Raw genomic sequence first — 24203 nt, 5'->3', positions numbered from 1 at the left:
AATTTAATTTTAAATATACCCCTTAATACCAATTTTTTGTAATTACACATCTAAAATCGATTTTGATTCAAACAATCCAAACATATAAATTAATAAGAATCAATTTTACCTTGTGTCTAAACGTAAATCAATTTATATTTAACACTTTTATTCAAAATCAATTTTCCTAACTAAACAAACACTTAATGTATATATGTGTTTTGCCATTACTCTCTTTAAAATTGAAAAGAAAGTAAAAATAAAAAATCATCCCGAGGAAATGTATGGATCCCATGTTTAAATATTTACCATCACCAAAAAATTATCTTTTTGAAATTACACTAAGTGGTTGTTTGGATAAACGTTCAGAGGCTTTGAATGCAGGTTAACAATTTCAATCGTGAATTTCACTTTTTGGAAAGTTGTTTGGAAGGCACAAAAACAACATAATTATGTTGTTCGAATTTATAATAAAATGAAACATGTAGCTTTAAATTCAATTAAAAACAATTTACCTTCAACCAAAATTAATTTTTCATATCGCTAAATCACAGTAAACAATCAGCATAAGTTGATTATAAAACAAAACTACATTTTGTATTGTGTAGTTATTATCTTAAGAATACCAACTTAGATCATTATTCAATTGGGAAATCATGGGAGATAGTGCTATAGGGTCAAGGGTCCCATAAAGTGTCTATTTTTATTGATCGATATTCATATTGAAAACAGCATATCAGCTTATCATAAAAAAAGAAAATGATATCAGACGTATGATATTAGCCCAAAGTCAAGGGATCCAGATCAGGCTAGCATGCAATAGCAGTGGATATCTTGATGCAACCAAAGGATGAAATCAGATAATGTTAAAGGAGATAGTTTATCCCTCATGCTAATTCTCATCTAACACAAAAGCTAAGAGGTCTGCCTTCAACTTGAATCGATACTAGTGCCAAAAATTATACTGAAAAACATATAAGTGAGAGAGTGTGCACTAATATATAACTATTATGAGGACACTAGCTTTATTGAGAGTAAGCAACAATAAATATCCATTATTTCAAATTTAAGTGATTGTTCATTCTTTATCCCATAGATCATCAAGAAGAGGCTTGGTTAGTCCTTTGATGAGTCTCTCCTGGTGAATTTCACTTATTTTCTTGTAATCATCTTCGGTCAATGACCAATCAAATATTTGCAAGTTTTGATTCATCCTCTCCTTGTCATAGCTCTTAACCACAAAAGTCAATCCTTGTTCATATAACCATCTGAGACAAATCTGCAAAATTATGAGACATTAAATTTATGCAACTTTCTCAACAATTGAGTCTTAGTTCTTCAAAAATTAATAAAATTTAATGTGTGTATATATATATATATACAAGAGCTACTAAAAATAAATATACCTGAGCTATAGTCTTGCCATGAGCATCAGCCAATTCTTTGAGTATATCATTGTCCATAACTAAATTAGCTCCCTTGCTAGCACCCTTTCTGAGGGGTGAGAATGCAGTTACAATTATACCCTTTTCCTTGCAGAAAGCTCTAAGTTTCTGTTGTTGCCATCCAAGGTTGACTTCCACCTATAATTAGGATTAAGGTTTAATTTAATGAATGATTAGTATACTGATTCACAAAAACAAACACACTTAAATAAACTAAATGGTTGAATTAATTTACTTGATTCACTGCAGGAGGGATGGTTGCAAAGGACAGCAATTTTTCAAGTTTCTTGATAGAGAAATTGCTAGCTCCAATTGCTTTGGTGAGACCAAGTTTTTGACATTCTTCCAATGATGTCCACACACCTTTCATGTCAAATTCAACAATCTCTGACACTTCAATAGGGTATTTAACTTCACCTGGTTTTGTAGTAATAGGCCAATGGATGAGAATGAGGTCTAAGTATTCTAATTGAAGAGTCCTGTAAACAAAGATGTATACATCAACAATGAGTTAACAACACAAATATTATTGAGAAACATTGTAAAATTGAACAAGTAATAGTCACCTGAGAGATTTCTTTAGAGCAGGAACAATGAGTTCAGGATGGTTATCAGTGACCCACAATTTAGAAGTAACAAAAAGTTCATCTCTAGATGAAATGAGTCCAAGTTTAAGTGCTTCTGAAATGGCTTCTCCAACAGATTGTTCAACACCATATGCAGCAGCAGCATCAAAATGTCTATAACCTTGTTTGATGGCTTCAAGGACAGCATCTTTTGTGGTACCCTTACTGATTGATCCCGGAGCGGTGCCGAGGCCAATCACCGGCATTTTCCTCTGTCCCGAGGAGGAGGAGAGAACTACTTCAGGGACTTTAGGTGCAGTCATTTTGTTCTGTTTATAACAAGAATGAACAAAAGTGTGGATAAAGCTTCTATTTATAATAGGACTTTACCAATTCAAATATAGCACATGGGGGTAGGTGAACTTAGTAGTAATTATTTAACCGTATAATATGTTCTTTTTATTCTATGAGACCCCAACTACTTCCATTTCCATTGTATTATGATAATTTTATTCCAAATGTATCATATACTAAATAGAAATTTAATCTTATACTAGACTCAATTTTGTTAATACATTAAAACAAGGAGGTGAAGAATAGTACAAATGTATACAGCTGAGGTGTCACTGGATGTTTATTGGACTCCTCCCATCGCAAAATCCAGCATGCCTCATGGAGTCATGGGGTAATATCAATTCTTTAATCAAGTAGTGTTTTTTAAAATCAAAATCAAGTAAATTCGATACTATTATTGTAATATGTTCAAACATGATAGATATCCAAAATTGCCGTGTCTATATTTTTATTGATAATATTGAAATTCAAGAATTAATATCGGAGTTTGAATCGAAGAATGTAACGGTCCGAGTGTCTAGCGGTGATAGGGATTTGTGGTGTTATTCTTGTTTGGCACTACTTGTGATTGACATTCCTGTAAAAATATTGACTACACTAATGGAGACTTTGAGTTAGGATTGAGAGGGACCCATTGAACACATTTTGAAATTAATGTGTAGTTACATTACAAGTTAGGATTGGGAGGGACCCATTGAACATTCATTCATTCAATGCTAAGAATTTATATGAAATTTAAATTTTATCGTTTAATAACTACAGGTATAGGATTTTAGCAATAAAAGAAATAGCATTACGGGGGTTGGTGAGCTTATTAGTATTTATTTGACCATGTACTCTCTGATGGCCGTTCTTAATTTGGATTCTACGAGAGCCCCTGAAATACATATATTGCTAAACACTTTGCAAGACAATTAATTATAATAATAATAATAAATCATAAAAAATAAAATATAAAAAATCATATAACCTACTTACGAATCGGGATGTGACTTTACAAATAATTAACTTTTTCAGTATGAGTCTGATCTACGATTTATTATTTTATTTTTTAATTTAGTCTGACTTTTTTAAAAAGTTTAATTTAATTTAAAAGTTTATTTCATATTAATTAAAAAAGTGACGAGACTATTTACAAAAGAAAAAAAGTAAGGAACAATAAATTATTATTAATAACAATAATGTCAATAATCATATTATTATTAATTATCTTATATAATATTTAAATTTTATCACTTAATTAAAAAATGAACTTTAATAAAGATAAATATTGACTCTTAAAAATTAAAAAATATGAACATATACTACCAATCACTATAAGTATTTTTAACCCATTCACTCTTCTTTCTTTTCATTTAATGAATTTTTCATTTATATACGTATTTTAGCTAAATACTAATTTTCTTTATTATTAAGATTTAAATTTTAATCTTTTTATTCTTCAATACATTCAATCATTTAGCTCAAATTACTTGAGTTATTCAATCTTCCTCTACTTGAGAGAAGATACAAACACATACCTTTCTAACTATTTCCACACGGGAATCTTTTATTTATTTTAGAACCTATAATAATTTTAATAGGTTTATACTTGATATTTTGCTGGTTCTCAAGTATTTTTGTTTTACTCCATCTTTTTTTAAAGGTAGCTTATTTAGAAAGAAAAAAAATTGTTTCTTTTTATTTGTTGCTTCCAAAATTCAAAATAATATTAATTATTGATTTAACAAAATTATCTTTAGTTATTCATTGCAGAAAGTAAAAATCATGAAATGAAATAATAAATAGTTAATTACATTGTAGATAAAAATAAAATAATTTTATAAAAAATAACAAATAAAAATGAACCGAGTTTGTAATTGATACTTTAAGAATATGTTTAGATAAAGTAATTTAAAATTATAAGAAATTTAAATATTTTAATTGCATTCTCTTCATTTATAAATAATATTTTTCATGAATAATACTAGCAATGCATTCTTTAACAAACATTTTTTTAACATATTCTCCATAATTGATTACAATATTAATTAATAGTTTGACAAAATTATCTTTAATTATTTATTACATAAAGAAAAATAGTGAAATGATATAATAAATAGTTGTGGGTATTGTAGGTAAAAATCAAATAATTTTATGAAAAGTAACAAAGTTTATTAGTTTCGTCGGTATGTGTAAATAGATAAAAAAAAATAAATATTAGCAACGCACTTTTTAATATACATTTTCTAACATTATATTTAATTTGTTAAAATATATATAAATCCCACCAAACTATGTGATTCCATATATCTTTCTTACTATTTCTATGTAAGACTCTTTTATTTATTTTAGAAAGTATAATAATTTTAATAGGTTTATACTTGATATTTTGCTTGTTCTAAAATACTTTTTTATTTGATTTTTACTCCATCCTTTTTTAAGGGCCATTTTTTAATAAAAAAAAAGTTATTCCTTTTTATTTGTCATTTTCAAAGTAATATTAATTAGTGGTTTTACAAAATTATTCCTAATTAATTATTCAAAATAGAGAAAATTGTGAAATGAGATAATAAAAGGTTAAGGATATCATTGTAGGTAAAAATCAAATAATTTTATCAAGACAAAAAAATTATTAGTTTCGTTGGTATGTTAAAATAAACCAAAAATGACAATTAAAAAAGAACTGAAGTTATAATTGATAATTTAAGATGGGAATGGGATAAAGTAATTGAAAACTTTAAGGAATTTAAAATTATAAGAAATTCAAATGCTTTAATTACATTAAATCATATTTTTCATAAATAATGTTAACATAATATTCTTTAACACACATTTTCTAAAAGAGACTATTTGACTGATTAAATATACATAGTTTCCACCAAATTAATATAGGACCTTAATATTTTGATAGAGACTTACGTAAATTTTAAACCAATCAAATAGAGTCGGCTATAAAGTGTACTATATTAAAGAATATATTGTTAGCACCAATTGTCTTTCATTTATAAATTTTGTTGTTTGGATAAAACAATTGTTTCACAATATTTATTAAATTTGTTGTTTGAACAAACAATTCAAATAATTCAATTATATTTTCTATATATATAAATTTTGTTGTAATGAACTTCTCATCAATGTTAATTTGCTTTAGGGTTCTCATGACGAAAGTCTAATGCACATAAAAAAAATGTATGTTTGTTATTTCGGATGACGTCGACGCATCAACATGGACAAATCATTGTATTACTTAACGTGACACATCAGAATCTATAAGATAATTATTTAATAGGGTAAGTACTTTGAATGACGTTAGATAATTTAGAAAAACAATTTGATGTTTGGTAAATTTTGAAGTATCAAATTGACATAGACTTGCAATTTTAAGATTCAAAATTGCAGTTTACTTTTAACATTTATCATCCATCTATATTTTCGAAAAATCTCTAGTTCTTCTTTTTGCCTTAACCCTTCAATTTTTTTTTAAAAATAGTTAAGTAATTTGAAATTCGGTTAGAATAAAAATAACATCTGATAAAACAATTATTTCAGTCAAGATATACATTCGAATTCTCCAAACAATTCAACGTTACTTATAATTTATTAATCACTTTGGCCCAATCGATTTTTATTTTGACATCACTATTAACATTTTCAACTGCAACAACGACCCTTATTTGCAAAAAAAAAAAATTAACTACAACAGCCCTTCGCTTTTATCAAACTGTTGGTACTAATTTTAACTTTTCAATCATTGACAATATTGTTAACGTTGGTAAAATGTTTTTCAAAAATTAGATTATAGGGTGGCAGCTGAATCTGAATGGAAGATTGTATATATATATTTTTTTTATGGTAAGACATTAATTTTAAAAGATATTTTCAAAATATAAATTTTGGAATATTACATTTAATTGTATTTTAAATAAATAATGTAGGTCACCATTTATGCATGTGTTCAATTATCCTAGTGAAGCAAGGGATTTGAGTTCAACTCGAATAATAGGAAGATGAAAATGGCGTAGATGACTCGAATTATAGATTGATGGAGACGAATCAAAGATAAAATTTAGAGCAATCAAGAATATATCTTCTTAAGTAGAAAAAGTGACCATGACACACTAAATTTTTCTTATTTTATAAAGATAGGTATACACACAATAATATTTATATTATATATACTCAATGTTTCGCATAAATGGCATGAATTTCAAAGTAGTGGGATGGTAGCTTAAGCTCCGCTGTTGAATGCAACATCTCCATTATTATGATTATTACTACCTCTTATCTCAATTATAATAGAAAATTTGGAGAACTTTTTGTCTCATTTATAAGAAAAATTTGTAATTATTAAGATGTATTTATTGTTTAAATGACATTTTTATCTTCATTTAATATTTGTCTTTTAAATATTAGTGCATATATTTAATGTCTCACATTTTTCTATGAGAAGTATATTTGTAAAAATATTCAAAAAAATGGTAGTAATAAATAAGTTTATTGGTATCAATATTTTTTTATTTTTCTTCTTATAAGTAGGATCTAAATTATTATTATTATTATTTAATTATTATTATTATTATTGTTGTTGTTGTTGTTATTATTATTATTATTATTATTATTATTATTATTATTATTATTATTATTATTATTGTGATTTATTATTATTGTTTATTCTAGTCTAGTTTTTGCAACATGCCCACAAAATCTAGCAATTACTCATTTTTGTGCACTGAATTTTTCATTTTGCTTTTTCTAAGACTAACTGCAAAGTTGTTTCTTAATTTTCTGACACAATAAGTCAACAATGTTGGCATTTCTCCAACCAAATGATAAGTGCCATACATACAAGGCTTTTGTATGGTCAACCACGAGATTTCTTAATTTTGTGTTTGGATTGGTGGTCGTATGAGATGGAGTAGAATGATATTTCGTCATCTTGACATTTTTAAAAAATGATAGGATGAAATGATAACTAATGTCATCAACTCCATTGCTTACTGTCATTTTTCTTTCCGCTCAACTAAGTATGTGATGAAATGATTCAGTGTAACTATTATATTAATATTTTGTCCCTGCTTATCGTGTTCAAGTTTGTATCATTGATTACTAGTTTTGCAACTCAATCTGGTGCACCTCTAAACAACTCAGTTTGGCACCGAGAGTCTCAACAGCCTGCTGAGTCTTGATGGTTGACTAGCTACAACAAATGCCTTAGGTGTGTAAAGGGGGTGTAATTTTTCTTTCTATCTATCTTCAATCATATTTCAAGTTAATATTTGATTTAATCACAATTCAAAACCATAAATTTTTCTTTATCCTATCCAACTTGTCCAATTTTAAAATAAGTGGTTCAGAAATATAAAATGATACTGAGGTCAAAGTAAAAGGGTCAGAAAACTATAACCAAAAAAATGGATTTATTAAAAATTTAAATGTTTATAAAAGCCATCGCCACAAAGAGAAGACAGGCATTAGGCATGGTCATTTAATAATTATTGTTTAATATACAATATATAATGTTTCAACTGTATGTCCTTTCACTATTTTCAAAACTAATACACAAATGAATAAGATACTAAACAAGTATCATAGTGATGTTGTGTTTTCTATTGCCAACTTTACTCTGCTAACAAAATCATCAACTGGCATGGTTCCAAGCTCCCCACTAAACCGAGATCTAACTGTAACAGTTTGTGTTTCAACTTCCTTTGAGCCTACAACAGCCATCAATGGAATTTTCTGCTTTTCTGCGTTTCTTATGAGTTTCGGTAGGCGCTCTCCATGACAAATTTCAGCTCGGATGCCATACTTTTTCAGTTTATTTGTCACATCCTTGCAATACTCAAGCTGTTTGCAAATGCATAAAATGTTTTCCATTAATTCGCTGCTCATAGTACAAAACAAATCTGCAAATAGTTTTACCTAGTCAAGCGTTACATTACCTGGGCATCGGTAACTGGTAAAACTCGAGCTTGTATTGGAGAAAGCCATAATGGAAAATCACCAGCATAATGCTCTATAAGAACACCAAAGAATCTTTCCAAGGATCCAAGCACTGCTCTATGGATCATTATAGGTCTCTTTTTTTCGGTGTTTGAGTCTACATATGTGATGTCAAAACGTTGTGGTAAATTAAAATCAACCTGTTTTTGTTAAAAAAAATGAGTTAAGCCAAGCAAATGGTGAAATAGTTCCATGCAAATTGATTCACTCTAAATCAAGTAAACAATACAAGCAATAAACAGCGCAGCCACAACCCCTGACAACAATAAGAGATTTAAGACAAAGCTTATTAAAGTCAATGACCAACTTTTCTTAATACTTAAAGTATTAGATGGAGGAAATTGAATAGTTCTATATATCTAATTTCCCCATCATGCAAGATTATTTGGGCTTGACATGAGGATGCAAAGGCCCATTTTACCTTGTCTTGAAATGAGATGGGGAACCAAGGATTAAGCTATTGATCCTGTTTGGCTGAACAGATAATTTTGATAACTTACTTAGGTTATTTATTTGAGTTAAAAAATAGTAGAAAAAACAAAATATCACCCAAAACAAATTATCTTATATGGGTTCTGCAAACTGTTTTCAATTAATCCAAACAGGACAGTAATACTTCATATGCACTTATTATAAGCTCTTTAAATCAAGAGCTATCAGGTATAGGCGAACTATTGCATTAATATTTCAAAGAATTCTGATATCAGGAATTGCCTGTATGGTTGAACACTGCCACTTCCTACCAAGAGCATCCTCAATCTTGACATCTATCTTTGGCCCATAAAAGGCACCTCCCCCATCATCAATTTGATAGGTCCAACCTTTATCATCCAAAGCATCTTTTAAAGCAGAGGTAGCTTTTTCCCATATATCATCATCTCCAACAGATTTCTCAGGCCGTGTAGATAAATTTATTTCATATTTATCAAAACCAAATTGCGATAATGTTTCTTCCGTTAGATCAAGGACACCCCTGATCTCATCTTTAATCTGGTCTTCTAAACAAAATATGTGTGCATCATCCTGTACAAAAGATGAAGTCAAACGATTTATCAGCATGCAGCTTAAAAAAAATTAATTAAAAACTAATGTGGCAACTTCGAGAAGGCTATGCAATATTACACATTAAGGTATCGCAGGCCATAGATTTAAAAATAAAATAAGTAATGGAATCAACAATTGCCGGCTCCAAGACAGTAGTGCTATGCAACCTTACCAGTCGGGGCAAGCTCATTGTATATTGTGTAAGAGTCGTGAAAAACATAGAGAATTAACTTCAAGATAACTGAATCAGCCTTTTCATTATGATATTTGTAGTTCACAAGATAATGAGCTAAATATAACAGCAAACCTGTGTGAAACCTCTAACGCGGAAAAGGCCATGTAAACTTCCAGAGAGTTCATATCTATAAACAGTCCCCAATTCTGCTACCCTGATTGGAAAATCCCGATATGAATGAAGCTTCCTTTTGTATACCAAAATATGATAAGGACAATTCATCGGTCGAAGTTGATAAATCTCATCTTCAATGTTCATCTGATCATACATATTTTCTTTGTAGAAGTCCAAATGACCACTGATCTTCCAAAGATCAGCTTTTGCCACATGTGGTGTATACAATAGATCATAACCGCGTTCTATGTGAACTTTTTTCCAAAAATCTTCAATTATGTGCCTAACAATAGCACCCTTTGGGTGCCAGAAAACTAACCCCCCACCAGCATCATCCTGCATAAATTTAATAAAGTCCAATACATTACATTCGTGATTTCCCGTGAATCAACAGTTATGTACTCAAAACTAGGAATGATAAAAATAAATGCTAACTCTACTGATACCCAAATATAATCAAAATATAAAGTACAATCAACTTACAGAACAATATAGAGAGTGCTTTTAATTGTACCTGTATAGAAAACAAATCAAGATCTTGCCCTAGGCGCCTATGATCCCGACGTTTAGCTTCTTCTTTGAAGTGAAGATAAGCTTTCAACTGCTCTTCATTCTCCCATGCAGTACCGTATATCCTTTGCAGCATTGGTTTCCTTTCATCTCCTCTCCAGTAAGCACCAGCAATAGACTCAAGCTCAACTGCATTTCTGTTGATATTTCCAGTAGATTCAACATGGGGTCCAGCACAGAGGTCCCACCATTCTCTGCCTTCAAGGAAAAAAGAAACATAAGGTGAGGTGAAAAAACAGATGAAGCATTTCACACAACAACTTTTTTTCAATGCAATGTGAGACCTAAAAAAGCACTCTTTCTGAGCACATCTTTGCTTCTTCATTGTTATTCTACTTTACACTTCCATCTTCACAGATTCAATATCAGACACACTACATTGTTCATTTTCATTCTGATGAAGCATGTTAATTGATCGAATTAAAGATGAAAAGGAAGTTTAGTGCTCTAAATACTTGGGCTTAATGACCATAAAGTTGAGAGACAACTTAAAGATATAACTCCCCTACTAATTTGAATGTGATCACACAGACCTCGTAACATCACAACTGACTTAAAAAATGTGGTAACAGGAAACATATTCTTGCCATATTAAAACAAGGGTAAGAAGCAAAAGCAGTGGCATGGACAAATAGAGAATCAAAGAATTATGGTATGGCTCAAATCAAATAACTTGTGGGGCTTATGATGAGATCGACTTAAGGAGTACTTAGGTCTTACGCAAATTTGTCGTAAACAAAACGAGGAAGATTCTCACTTTATCGAAGGTAAACCCCAGTGAGGGCTTAATTCTACAAATCGTATGTGCAATAAGGACCAGTCAGCAGATATTTTTTGATAAAGGTACTTTGTTAGAGCAAAATAGAACATAGCAATAGCAACCTGTGCATTATAACATATGCACCTATTGCGGGAGCATTTTAAAATATAATACAGGTGAGCTGTACGACACCAGAATGACTAATATAGATACACACACAAGCAGGGCCTAACAACCACGAAGTTAGTACTTAGTAGATTGATGCAACAACCCTTATCTCTCTATACCAGAATTACTATTACTATTAGACACGTGCATGGAGCATAGCAATTAAGAACTTAGGGCATGCAATCGCCATTTTTTTCTCTCTATAGCCTTCGCCTGCTAGCTTTTAAACCTCAACATGCAGGGAATTAAACTAGTAAAAACTGAAAAGAGACAGAAGGTTACCAATATGATAAATTGTGATGGGTTCTTCCTTAATGCCTTCCAAAATCTCCATCTTGTATGGTTCATTCAAAGCCAATATTCTTCTATGAGCTTCATCTCTTGAAACTTCTTCTCTTACAAGGGGCAAATTTTTGCTAATAATTCGATCCTGCAGACAAGATAAGAAATAAATATCTGTGCGCCCTAAATATGTAGCATAATGCAGAGTTCATGAAGCACACAAACAAGGACATAACTACCAAATATAAAGATTCAAAGGAATTGAGATTCTAAAGGAATGACTCTGCTTACCATCTCTTTTTTTATTCTCTTCAAATCTTTATCAGTCAAAGGCTCCATATCAAAGTCATAATAAAACCCATTTTCTATCCAAGGCCCGATTGTGACTTTTGCTTGAGGGAAAATCTTTTGAACGGCCATTGCCATCACATGCGCACACTGCAACCCTGCAACTTATTAGTGACACTAAAGATATAAAAACCATCCAGTAACTTGTAGTACACTTGTGTAAAACAACACCCTCTCAAAAAAATTCCCCAGAATTACATTTCAGTAATCTACATCATAGTGAAAGAAAAAAAACAAGAAACTAGCTTCTTTTTTCTATTAATTTTAATACCCAAAGTTACTTGTTTCTTTATCAAGAGTATTAGAGTACTAATACATACTACCATGCTAATTGTTATATTCTTTTTATTGTTAAAAACAGCTTCGTGATCGAAATTCATTTCTAAGAGAAAAACGACTATGCACTGACAATGTAAATAAACTTTATGGTGTCAGTTAATAACCACCATTGATTTAATCATCCCACATCCACTACATTATTGTAACTTCCACCACTGAATAACTATAAAATCTAATGGTAACAATATAGACAGGTTGAATTAAATTAATTGAATTAAACATGAAAAAAAATGACAAAAGGGAAACAGTATATAGCAAATTAGCAATGCAATGTGGCAGGGTTAGTTAGCTAACGACATCCATAACAAAATTTTCATATTGCCTCAAAGCATATAATATTAAATATCATTCTTCATTTCCCAGAGAGAATTCCTAGATGTTTTATCTTACCAAAAGAATAACGTCCAATAAACAAGAACCACAAAAAACATAAGAAACGAGTCAACGAATTGAAGGTGAATTGAAAATAATACCGTGTGGCGGATTCTGAGGAGGCTGCTGGATGATTCATTAGTAGGGAGAATAATCCGATTTTGGGAGTCGGAATCGGAAACCGTAGCGGGTTGAGAGGGACGAGTGGCGACGGCGAGAGCGGAGCATTTTCGGTTGAAGAAGGTTGTAGTGGGAAGAGAGGGAAGGGAACTGTAAGCGAAACGGGTTTGTGGTTTAAAGAAATGAATAAAAGAGGAAGGAATTGAGGAACAAGTGGTGAAGGTAGCCATTGACGCAAGTGTGAATGGTGTTCGTGGAGGAGGATTGGACTTACAACTCCACCACCCTCATCCAATTCTGTATCCACAGGATTTATTTGATGAGGTTCCTTTCTCATCAAATAAATATTTTAACATTTATTTTGACACCTTCTGTAAGAAAAAAATTCAATTTAAAATTATTCTGTTTTATCTTACAAATAAATGTTTTTTAGACGGTAGCAAAGAGGCTTTTCCCATTAGGAAAAATTAGTAAAAACAAAAAGGTATCGTTCATTGAATTGATAAAAAAAAAAAAAAAAAAATTTACTATCTTTTCAAAATAATTATATCTTGTATTTTTTTATTTTTAATAATATTTTAGAGTAACGCTGATACATGATAAATTTGGAATATTAATATATGATTGAAATGTCACATTAATTATGTTATATTCATGTACTCTATATTTATTTAAAATAATTATTTTTATATTTTTTTTAGTTAAAATGAAAAAAATTGTGTAAAGTTGTAAGTTTTCTGATTCAAATTGAGGTAGATCTTTTTCTTCCTTTCATTTCCATCTTACTTATTCTTTCTCTTCCTCTCAAGTTCAAAAATTGAACCCATTTTCTCTTTCTATTTATGTATTCATTTTTTCATAAGTTTTATGTTTTTCCATTTGGTAAAGGTATATGTCACACGTGAAAACATAACCAAATATAAATTATAAATTGAGTTGATGGAACCAAACACGAATGAAGTTCAAGTTCATGGGTAGATAATAAGAAGATAATGACATGTGTTAATTGACATAAATGAAAATATAATTTAAGTGTTTAAGTGAATTAAAAGATTGTGTGGTGCTTAAGTGACTTGAGATGTATTCATGTATATTAATTATATTTGAGTTAAACGTATACGGACTCAATTCCATTCAGATAGACTAATATAAATTAAGTTCATGTAATATGTAAAAATTCAAAACTTACAAGAGATACATGATTTGAGTTTGTCTATACTTTGAAATTATTTTTTTGTGCATGTAAATTTTAATTCAGATCAAATTCTGAAACGCAGAGAAGTAAAATAAAAATAAACACAAACATGGGTTTGTTACATATACAATGCAATGTCGATGGAAAATATAAGGATCGGTTTTAAAAAATAAATATGAGGTTAGGAGTATTTTGGGTATTAAATCTCTTAGAGATGTGAATACAGAAATAGGAGGTGTAATTACAAAAAATCTAATTTCTTTTTAATTGATTTATGCATTGCTAGTTTGTATCGTCGCACATTGACTCCCCACGGCCACACCCTCATTATACATCGACTTCATACCACTTCACTCCAGGTTTCGGTTTTTAAAATATAATGAAATTGAGTGGTATAAGTCACATTCCATTAATTGTATTTGTAAAAAATAAATGGCATGACATGGAATATAATGAGATTTATCTCATACCACTTTCTCCTCTTATTTTTCTTTATCCCTATTTTTGGGGACATACAATGGAATAAAGCTTCTTAACCAAACAATTATTCTTTTACTCCTATGTTTATTTCATCACTGGTAAAATTTACATCCATGCGCACATGTCACACATTGTTAATTATCATATTTAAGTAATAAATATTTAGAAGTTTGAACATCGTTGAGTTATAAGTGAAAGTTAAAGTGAAAAAGAACTATAAGAAAAAGAAGTGTTGGGACTCCAACCAGTGCTTCAGTGAGTCTTAACTATTTGATTGATGTTTTAAGAATATTTTAGCCACACGTCCAGGTTGAAAAAAATTTAAAGTTGTATTGCGAAAGTAGTTTTCTTATTTTATTTCTCTCCAGTTTTGGTCCCCAAACATAAAAATTTAAAGTTGTATTAAATTTTAGTTTATATTTTGAATAATTAAAAGATAGTTGAAATTTAGGTTGAAAATTTTATTATTTTATAATTATATTAGTTGTTTTTATAAATTATTTTCTTTGATTATAATTTGGTCTATAAAAACTTGTGTATTTTGTCCATATTAAATATACAATTTTAATAATTAAAAATATTAATAAAATAAATTTTAGTCCACGCATTAATCTACGTTATGCAATGAAATATACACATATCAATATATATGATACAATCTATATTTATGTCATTTGATTAAGTTAATTCGTGTAATAAGAAAATATGCACAAATAGTATATCATTGTCATATATTAGACTCAAGTATATGTCTAGACAGCGATAACTCAAACATCACAATTCTAATCATAAAATACATCAATTATTGATTCTAAAATTAGAATAACATACACCACAATATCTATATTAATTAGTATATTTATTAACATATATCATCTCCAGTCGAAATTCATCACCGATTACCATATATTAAACAACAATTATACTATAGACTTATATAATTTGATTTTCACAACTTTGTCCCACTTAATAATTATTCATGTTTCAATTTTTTTAACATAAATATTTTTTTATATAAAATTCAACTATTTTCATACATTCACTCAAGTTCAAATGTAAAAATTTCCTCTAAAAAATCACAATTCTACGTTTTACTTTGAGAACATGGTCTTATACAGAGTAACTCTTAATGGAATTAAAAATATAATTTTAGAATTTAAATACAAATATAAGATTTTCAATTACCTACATATAATTAAAGTTCAGTCTAATTTAATACATAAAATATATTAATATTATTAATAAAAATTATAACTGAACGTCTTTTATATATAAAGTATGTATCGTATAAATAAGATAAAAATAATAATATTTTAAAAAAAATTATTAAAAAATTTGGAGTGGCCACCTTATTTATTTGTATTGTGAAGTCTGATGGAATGGTATGAATTAATCGTAACCATAAAGGGATGTTATTCTTTACTAAGGAAGTTATTCAAACCAAAAACATGTCGCGTGTTTTCTTTTTTTACAATGAAATGTTAATTAAAAGGAAATTTAAAATATAAAACAAATAAAAAAAGTCATATAAATATAACATAAAATAAATCTACACTTCCATTCTACTTCCTCTTTTATTTTATTTTTTTACAATCCAAATTATAGATATTCGTTCCATCTCATTACTCTATTTAATCTCATTCTATCGATTCAACATATACAATGGAGATTTGAGACTCCCTTCGTTGTCAGATGTCCACAACGTTTGGTTTACTTGGTAGTCCACATAACACAACCTCCTGTTTGCATTCCAGGAAGAGCCTAATTATAGTTCATTTTATTGATAAAGATCATAAGGATAAATGGGACATGGAGAAAGAAGTATTGCAAATTTCAATCTATTACTTTTGATTTCAGATTCTTATACATGAAAGACAAAATAGTAGTTAGAAGAATGGTGTCATAATCTTGTATTTGTAAACTAACTTGAAGTTGCATTTCATTTTCATGAACCAGGAATAGCAACAAAAGAGATTATTCTATTACCAATAAATAAAATATTAACATGATGTTGCTTATGTGTGTTTGATCACAGTACCAATCAAACCAAGCATCTCTTCACTCTTGGGTTGTGTTATTTGCAGCTCCAAAGTCACCTGTCAAAAAATTAGGAACAGGTCAATGTACATTGTCCACAAAAAAGAAAGAGAAAAAGCCCAAAATACTGGCTCAAAAACATGATCAATCACATGGAATTTTAACTCTTTTCAACTCTGTATGAGTTTAACACGGAGATAAAACATATACGATGATGTTTTGAATAATAGTTAAAACAAATTAGTGAACATACGAAATATTCCAGTTGTCAAAATCTTCTACAACCACTGCAAATTCGACTTTAGCTGAATTTGATCATTTATAAATAAATAATAAATGAATAAAAATCATAGATGCGCACTCAATAAGGCACAACGATATTTGCATTTAACAGTTTGCAAAATTAACAGGACTTGAAGTATAATGCTTGTTATGTCAGAGTACATGGGATGAACTGTAAAATTTGAATATTAACTTCTCTGGTGAATAAGTGTAGGATTATTTTGAAAAATGAAACTTGATATCTCCCAAATCAATTTACCTTTATCACTTAGCCTGTAATCTCTTAATAAATAAGAACAAAGCACGTGTACTTTTAGCAAAATAATTAACACTGGAATTGATTCCAGAACAGGAAATTATACTCCTTAGCTAAAGTTACAATAACAACTTGCTTGTACTTCCTAACTGAAAGATAACAAAGCAAATGAACTCAATGAACAAGTTAGAGCACCTGTTGAAAACTTGAAACTAAATATGCTTACCTCTTTGAAAATGTTGCTATGTGAAGTTTGCACAAACCCCTACATCAAATCCACAAGCTAAATCAACAGGAGAGAATTTAACAAATAGAAACCATTTGACACAAGAAAAAGAGAGAGACAAACGCTTCTTAATACTAGAGTACATGAAATCAATTCGTAGAAATGCTGTGGGTCTAAAAAGAATATTTTCATGACAAAATGTTTCATAACTACAAGAAAGAGGTATACTGTATACACTTAATTTTCTAGTAAAAAACACTATAATATGATTGAGCAGTTCAACGCTTTAGACGAAATCCTTTGAAATAAAAGAGGGAGAGATCGATACATAAAAGGACTACTGTGTTGGTGTTTTTTACAAGAAAACTTCGATACAAAGCATATGCCCTTGAAATGCATGCAATACTGAACAGTTTGTCCACCAAATGCATAACATTGTTTGACAACAACTGGCAATAAGTTAAATGAACAGTTCTAAGACACCTCATGCCTTTAATATGAACGAAGAGATAGAGAAAGAGAAGCAAGGGTCAAACCAATTTTTTGAACAGGCTGAGCGATTCTACATTTGATTCTCCAATTTTAACCTGAAAGATATTGATCCCCAATTTCTCAATAGCAAAAGCCATCATTATCAGAACAGACTCCTTTCCAAGTCCTTTGCCACGACTATGCTAACAAAAGAACAAAGTGATAAAAAGTGAGATCGGGGAGATTTAACACTTTCAGTCAAAGACCAAATCAACCAAAAACATAAGGATGTTAAATGCAGACCCGAGAAAGGCTTTTATATCTAGCACTTGCGTAATCAGGTGATTTTAAAATTAGAGCATAAATGGTACACTACAGAACTAACAAACAGTGCAAAATTTCAAAAAATATTGTCCGTGATTTGGAATGCTTTATATACTTTGTTGTTTGTTCATGTCAGTGCAAATGATTGAATACATGTGTCATTTAAAATTACAAAGGAAACCCCTAAATACTTCAGTTAAAAAGTAGACATAAGCAAGAATATGAGAACAAACACAAGCTTTGAACATTCCTTAAGATGTTTTAGAGATGAAAATTTACAAACAGAAGGTTCACTGGTTCACATGAGCAGAGATGAATCAACTAAATGATGTAAGCTAATCTCTAACTGATTTAAAAAGGCCTATAGTCAAGTAATTTTCATCTATATTCTCCTATTTTTGGCACCTCTAACTTTAATCTGGGATATCTATTAAAACATTGATCAATAGGTAATGCTACTAAACAATATCAACTTGTTTCAATTGGATATGATCTTGATTTCTAAGTCACCCTCCATTCCGAAATTTTCCAACAGCTGCATCCTCAACCAATTATGATGATTTCAATACATAAATAAGTAATCAACTAGTTGACAACATGAATTTCAAAGTGTGTACCTCATTTGTTCAGCTATCATAATTTCAATCTCTGCCAATTGAGGATTATCCGTGTCATTCATGAAAATATTAACATCACCAACCATAGCTGCAAATAGCATATATATAAGTCTCCAATGTTAATAAATTGAACAATAATGAATTAAAAGTCACCATTAATTACACACAAACAGTTTAAAGGGGAATGAGTGTTGACCTTCAGGATGGGGTTGACCGTGAGAGAAGGTTCCAACAATGAGATCTTTATCCAATATAATAAACGTCTCCTTGTTGGAATCAAGTGACCAGGAGAGTTGCATTTGATACTCTTGTTGAAGGGAAAGGGGTTCGGAAGCAGTGGCTTGAAGGAGAGTAGGGTTTTGCATCCATTGATGATATTTCGGAACGTGGTGTTCCATGTAAGGGACTAATATTACATTCTTTCCTTCTAAACTCACACTCCCTTTACTCCCCGCCGCCGCCGCCGCCATCTTGATCCGACGGATAGTTGCGTTTGTTACTTTCGGCTACCTTCTTAATCTTATCGACCCTACTGGTGTGTTTGTTTCGCTAGAAAGAGAAAGGAAATAATGTGACGGAGAGAAAAAGGGTGGAAAAAACATTTTTCCTCCGTTTGGATCAAACTAAACGGACAAATGAGAGAAATAAATTGATGGGGCCACGCTAAAATTGTTTCCGCGCTAATTTGGACACATACTTTGGTGAAAAATCAAAAACACCTCTAATTCATTCCTTTTTTAATTTGTTCAATACTCCTTTTTTTTAATATAAATATATAAGTAGATATATAATCATTTTTATATATGGGTAGTCATGTAATTTTCAAAATATACCACTATATTTTCTTTCACTTTCTATCTATTTTTAAAACAATTAAAATGGAGAATGCTAATGGATATTTATGACACAAAATGTATCATGAATATCAAGAGGATACAAACAAAGTCTACCACAAAAGTGACTCACATAAATAATCACATAAAATACTATATAAAATATTATAAGATATTTAGAATCATCTAATAACATAACTTAGACAAATCGATGGATGTAAGCTCCAATGATGAAAATCATGAGAAAAATAGATTATCTTTTATCTAATAAAATGATATGACATTGATTTAACCATATCAATAATATATTTGTGATTTGTTTTTATTTAACGAAAGACTATGTTTTCCTTTGCGTTTCAAATAGACTGAAAGCACATGAATCAAATTGTATGAAAACTTTGATGAATCAATATATTTTTTGGTTTCGAACGATTAAAAAGTTGAACATGAGCCAAAATTTTATTATGCATACCACAATTAATTTCAATTTTAATAGAGTTTAAATCAATTCAACAATTGCAATATTGTTTTTAAAATATTTGAGTATTATTGAATTAAATTAATTTTATCTTCAAAATAAATATTAACTTAAAATTAAAATTTGTGATTTTAAATTAAAATGTGATATTTACTATTGTACTATTTTATAAAATACTATTTTATAAAAAAAATTATTGTATAAGACAAATCAATACTACTAGTACTAATATTAATAAAAATATTTTAATAACAATGACAAGTATTTTTAATAATTTAAAAAATAAATTAATTATAGAAAGACATTTTTTTTTTAATTTTTTATCTTCAAAGAATATATAGTTAAGAATAGAGAATTCTTTAAAATAATTTCTCCATTCATTTTTTTCTTTACCGCATCCCCACTTATTCTAATTTTTGTTTTAATAATAATATCAAATTACTCTAACTTTAACCAGCTACTCGTAATGTAACAAGTATTCATCGAGAAGCTTTCAATTGATTTCTAAATATGAATGCTTTATTTTGAAATGAAAATGAAATGTTAAAGCCACCAAAAGTTTATAAGAGAGATAGTTATATTTGCTTTGTTATGTTTTTATGAATTTTACTTAGGATTGTATATGACTTAGATTATCAAATACAGCCAAATCAACTTGATAAACCAAAAAATAGTTTGGTCAGGTAAATGAGTACAAATTGGCAATAATAGTTTCACACAATAGTAAAATGCTTTAAAACGTAAATCAATTGAATTGTGTTACAATCAAGATGAAACCAATTAGCAAACGTTGGTTTTGGAATCAAGCAATTGTACAATTGATGTAATTTAAAAAACATTAAGGAGTAGAATTTGATAGTAAAAAGTAAAAGAGAAAAAAATGATGGATAAAAAAGAATAAAATGAAAATAGAAAATAGAAAAGAAAAGGGAGGTGAAATGGTAATTTCCGTGGAAGTCTAGAAAGCAAAGATATGGAGAGTACACTACAGATCACCCAACGTCCACCACCAGTACTGTCTGCAGCAGCCGCCTCAAACTCATCACACTCATTAACTTACCTATAGAGAGATGAACAATGTAAGTTATTGATTGGTAGAGATATAGAGAGAGAGTGTGTGAGTCTGTGAGAGATGGGGAACGGGACAAAAAGGTTCAGCTTTTTTAGGGTGAAAGTGAGATCTGCAGAGCGAAACAAACAGAGAAAATAAAGACAGAGAGAATAATAAGAGCAACTCCTATCATAACAAATGGGTTTTATATTTTGCCAAATCACTATAAACTATCATGCATATAGCCTCTGCCTGTGGATCCTACTTTGTTCCTTACAAGCCACAAAGTTGAGTAGAGAGAGAGAAAGAGAAAGAGAAACGAAGTTGAGTAGAGAGAGAGAAAGAGAAACGAAGGCGAAGCAAACAAAAAACCAAAACCAGCGAGCGCTAATAATTCAGATTTGGTACTTCTTTTTTCCCACTTAACGGTGTACCAAATTGTAGCAGGTTGATTATAAAAAATCCCAAATTTAATTGTTAGAGTTTTTCAAATTTAGAAGAAATACATAAATATTGATCATTTTTATTATTTTTTTATTCATTTTTTTTCTTTCTCCAACATTAAATATTATTATTAATAACAAACCTATATTAACCTGCCATTCAGTATTTCTAAAGGATAGTTTTGTAAATATGTTAAAAGATAAATGGTCTAAACAGAAGAAAAAAATTAAAAGAAAAAATTATAATTATTTTAAAAGATAAAAACAATTTTGTAAATACTTTTAAAGATAAAGGGCCCAATTAAGAGAAAAAATAAAAATAAATTACTTAAGTGATACACATAAATAAGATAAAAGACTTATAATATAGTTTTGCCTATTATAATAAATAAATGCCATTTTAATTTTTAATATAATTTTAACTATTATTTTTAATTGTACTATTCAATTATTACAATTACTATGTACATTATTTTAAAAAAATTAATTATATTAAAAAACTGACAATAGCAAATACACTAATAATTAATAAAAATAATTTAACAAAATGACTATTTTTTTGTCTTGTTTTTATTGCATTGTTTAAGATGAATCTAAAAACCTAAATGGCACACATTTTGAAATGAATGTGTAGTTACAAGTTAGGAGTGGGAGGGATCCATTGAACATTCATTTATTCAATGCTAAGAATAAATAGAGAGAGAAGAACTCTTCTTCTCCGGTGAAGACGAGATGGAGAACATAGTGGAGGAAGTATAACTTTTTTCTCTCCATTGCCAGATATAAGACAAATTAAACTATATTCATATAAAAAAGTTTGTAGCACAATATGCATTTTAATTTAAAAGTTTTAGTAATGCAATATAAACTTCAATAACTATATAAAATAAAACTGAAATTTAATTTTAAATATACCCCTTAATACCAATTTTTTGTAATTACACATCTAAAATCGATTTTGATTCAAACAACCCAAACATATAAATTAATAAGAATCAATTTTACCTTGTGTCTAAACGGAAATCAATTTATATTTAACACTTTTATTCAAAATCAATTTTCCTAACTAAAGAAACACTTAATGTATATATGTGTTTTGCCATTACTCTCTTTAAAATTGAAAAGAAAGTAAAAATAAAAATTCATTCCGAGGAAATGTATGGATCCCATGTTTAAATATTTACCATCACCAAAAAATTATCTTTTTGAAATTACACTAAGTGGTTGTTTGGATAAACGTTCAGAGGCTTTGAATGCAGGTTAACAATTCCAATCGTGAATTTCACTTTTTGGAAAGTTGTTTGGAAGGCACAAAAACAACATAATTATGTTGTTCGAATTTATAATAAAATGAAACATGTAGCTTTAAATTCAATTAAAAACAATTTACTTTCAACCAAAATTAATTTTTCATATCGCTAAATCACAGTAAACAATCAGCATAAGTTGATTATAAAACAAAACTACATTTTGTATTGTGTAGTTATTATCTTAAGAATACCAACTTAGATCATTATTCAATTGGGAAATCATGGGAGATAGTGCTATAGGGTCAAGGGTCCCATAAAGTGTCTATTTTTATTGATCGATATTCATATTGAAAACAGCATATCAGCTTATCATAAAAAAAGAAACTGATATCAGACGTATGATATTAGCCCAAAGTCAAGGGATCCAGATCAGGCTAGCATGCAATAGCAGTGGATATCTTGATGCAACCAAAGGATGAAATCAGATGATGTTAAAGGAGTTAGTTTGTCCCTCATGCTAATTCTCATCTAACGCAAAAGCTAAGAGGTATGCCTTCACCTTGAATCGATACTGAAAAACATATAAGTGAGAGAGTGTGCACTAATATATAACTATTATGAGGACACTAACTTTATTGAGAGTAAGCAACAATTAACATCCATTATTTCAAATTTAAGTGATTGTTCATTCTTTATCCCATAGATCATCAAGAAGAGGCTTGGTTAGTCCTTTGATGAGTCTCTCCTGGTGAATTTCACTTATTTTCTTGTCTACTTTTTATCTTCAAAGAATATATAGTTAAGAATAGAGAATTCTTTAAAATAATTTCTCCACTCATTTTTTTCTTTACCGCATCCCCACTTATTCTAATTTTTGTTTTAATAATAATATCAAATTACTCTAACTTTAACCAGCTACTCGTAATGTAACAAGTATTCATCGAGAAGCTTTCAATTGATTTCTAAATATGAATGTTTTATTTTGAAATCAAAATGAAATGTTAAAGCCACTAAAAGTTTATAAGAGAGATAGTTATATTTGCTTTATTATGTTTTTATGGATTTTACTTAGGTTTTTATGTGACTTAGATTATCAAATACAGCCAAATCAACTTGATAAACCAAAAAATAGTTTGGTCAGGTAAATGAGTACAAATTGGCAATAATAGTTTCACACAATAGTAAAATGCTTTAAAACGTAAATCAATTGAATTGTGTTACAATCAAGATGAAATCAATTGTGTTACATACATACATACATACATACATACATACATACATACATACATACATACATACATACATACATACATACATACATACATACATACATACATACATACATACATACATACATACATACATACATACATACATACATACATACATACATACATACATACATACATACATACATACATACATACATACATACATACATACATACATACATACATACATACATACATACATACATACATACATACATACATACATACATACATACATACATACATACATACATACATACATACATACATACATACATACATACATACATACATACATACATACATAC

General features: G+C 29.2%; 3 protein-coding genes across 4 annotated transcripts; all 3 read right to left on the bottom strand.

The window, feature by feature from the left end:
• Positions 1-649: 649 nt before the first annotated feature.
• On the bottom strand, positions 650-2343 carry LOC101500008 (NAD(P)H-dependent 6'-deoxychalcone synthase-like). The gene is made up of 4 exons (XM_004502130.4): positions 1991-2343; positions 1660-1903; positions 1386-1562; positions 650-1258 (listed from the first exon to the last, which is right to left on the bottom strand). Exons 1-4 carry the CDS (start codon positions 2311-2313, stop codon positions 1058-1060), a joined length of 945 nt encoding a protein of 314 aa, XP_004502187.1. The 5' UTR covers positions 2314-2343; the 3' UTR covers positions 650-1057.
• Positions 2344-7724: 5381 nt separating this feature from the next.
• Positions 7725-13011, bottom strand: LOC101499279 (threonine--tRNA ligase, chloroplastic/mitochondrial 2). 2 transcript variants are annotated; one of them, XM_004502128.3, is made up of 8 exons: positions 12663-13011; positions 11794-11940; positions 11503-11650; positions 10237-10490; positions 9681-10058; positions 9044-9352; positions 8269-8469; positions 7725-8173 (listed from the first exon to the last, which is right to left on the bottom strand). In XM_004502128.3, the coding sequence occupies exons 1-8, from the start codon at positions 12909-12911 to the stop codon at positions 7913-7915; spliced, it is 1947 nt and encodes a 648-aa protein (XP_004502185.1). In that variant the 5' UTR covers positions 12912-13011; the 3' UTR covers positions 7725-7912. The 2 variants fall into 2 exon arrangements, with proteins under 2 accessions (XP_004502185.1, XP_004502186.1); XM_004502129.4 differs by having other exon boundaries at positions 11794-11948; positions 12663-12804.
• A 3167-nt stretch (positions 13012-16178) lies between these two features.
• Positions 16179-19164, bottom strand: LOC101498957 (GCN5-related N-acetyltransferase 9). Its single transcript, XM_004502126.4, has 5 exons — positions 18766-19164; positions 18570-18657; positions 17694-17826; positions 17158-17196; positions 16179-16452 (listed from the first exon to the last, which is right to left on the bottom strand). The coding sequence occupies exons 1-5, from the start codon at positions 19037-19039 to the stop codon at positions 16372-16374; spliced, it is 615 nt and encodes a 204-aa protein (XP_004502183.1). The 5' UTR covers positions 19040-19164; the 3' UTR covers positions 16179-16371.
• Between the last annotated feature and the right edge of the window lie 5039 nt (positions 19165-24203).

This window comes from Cicer arietinum, chromosome 5 (genome assembly GCF_000331145.2).
Source record: "Cicer arietinum cultivar CDC Frontier isolate Library 1 chromosome 5, Cicar.CDCFrontier_v2.0, whole genome shotgun sequence".
Lineage (NCBI taxonomy): Eukaryota > Viridiplantae > Streptophyta > Magnoliopsida > Fabales > Fabaceae > Cicer > Cicer arietinum.
Note: the sequence above shows the minus strand (reverse complement) of the source record. Positions and strands in the feature narration are given on the sequence as shown.

Coding starts and splice junctions, on each gene's coding strand:
- LOC101498957 (XM_004502126.4), bottom strand. CDS start 19,039: ATGGCGGCGGCGGCGGCGGGGAGTAAAGGGAGTGTGAGTTTAGAAGGA. Junction 18,658..18,765: donor CGGTCAACCCCATCCTGAAG/GTCAACACTCAT, acceptor TGCTATTTGCAG/CTATGGTTGGTGATGTTAAT. Junction 16,453..17,157: donor ATAGCAACATTTTCAAAGAG/GTAAGCATATTT, acceptor ATTTTTTGACAG/GTGACTTTGGAGCTGCAAAT.
- LOC101499279 (XM_004502128.3), bottom strand. CDS start 12,911: ATGGCTACCTTCACCACTTGTTCCTCAATTCCTTCCTCTTTTATTCAT. Junction 10,059..10,236: donor TTGATTTGTTTTCTATACAG/GTACAATTAAAA, acceptor AAATTTATGCAG/GATGATGCTGGTGGGGGGTT. Junction 8,470..9,043: donor GGCAGTGTTCAACCATACAG/GCAATTCCTGAT, acceptor TAACAAAAACAG/GTTGATTTTAATTTACCACA.
- LOC101500008 (XM_004502130.4), bottom strand. CDS start 2,313: ATGACTGCACCTAAAGTCCCTGAAGTAGTTCTCTCCTCCTCCTCGGGA. Junction 1,904..1,990: donor GCTCTAAAGAAATCTCTCAG/GTGACTATTACT, acceptor CTTTGTTTACAG/GACTCTTCAATTAGAATACT. Junction 1,563..1,659: donor TCCCTCCTGCAGTGAATCAA/GTAAATTAATTC, acceptor TCCTAATTATAG/GTGGAAGTCAACCTTGGATG.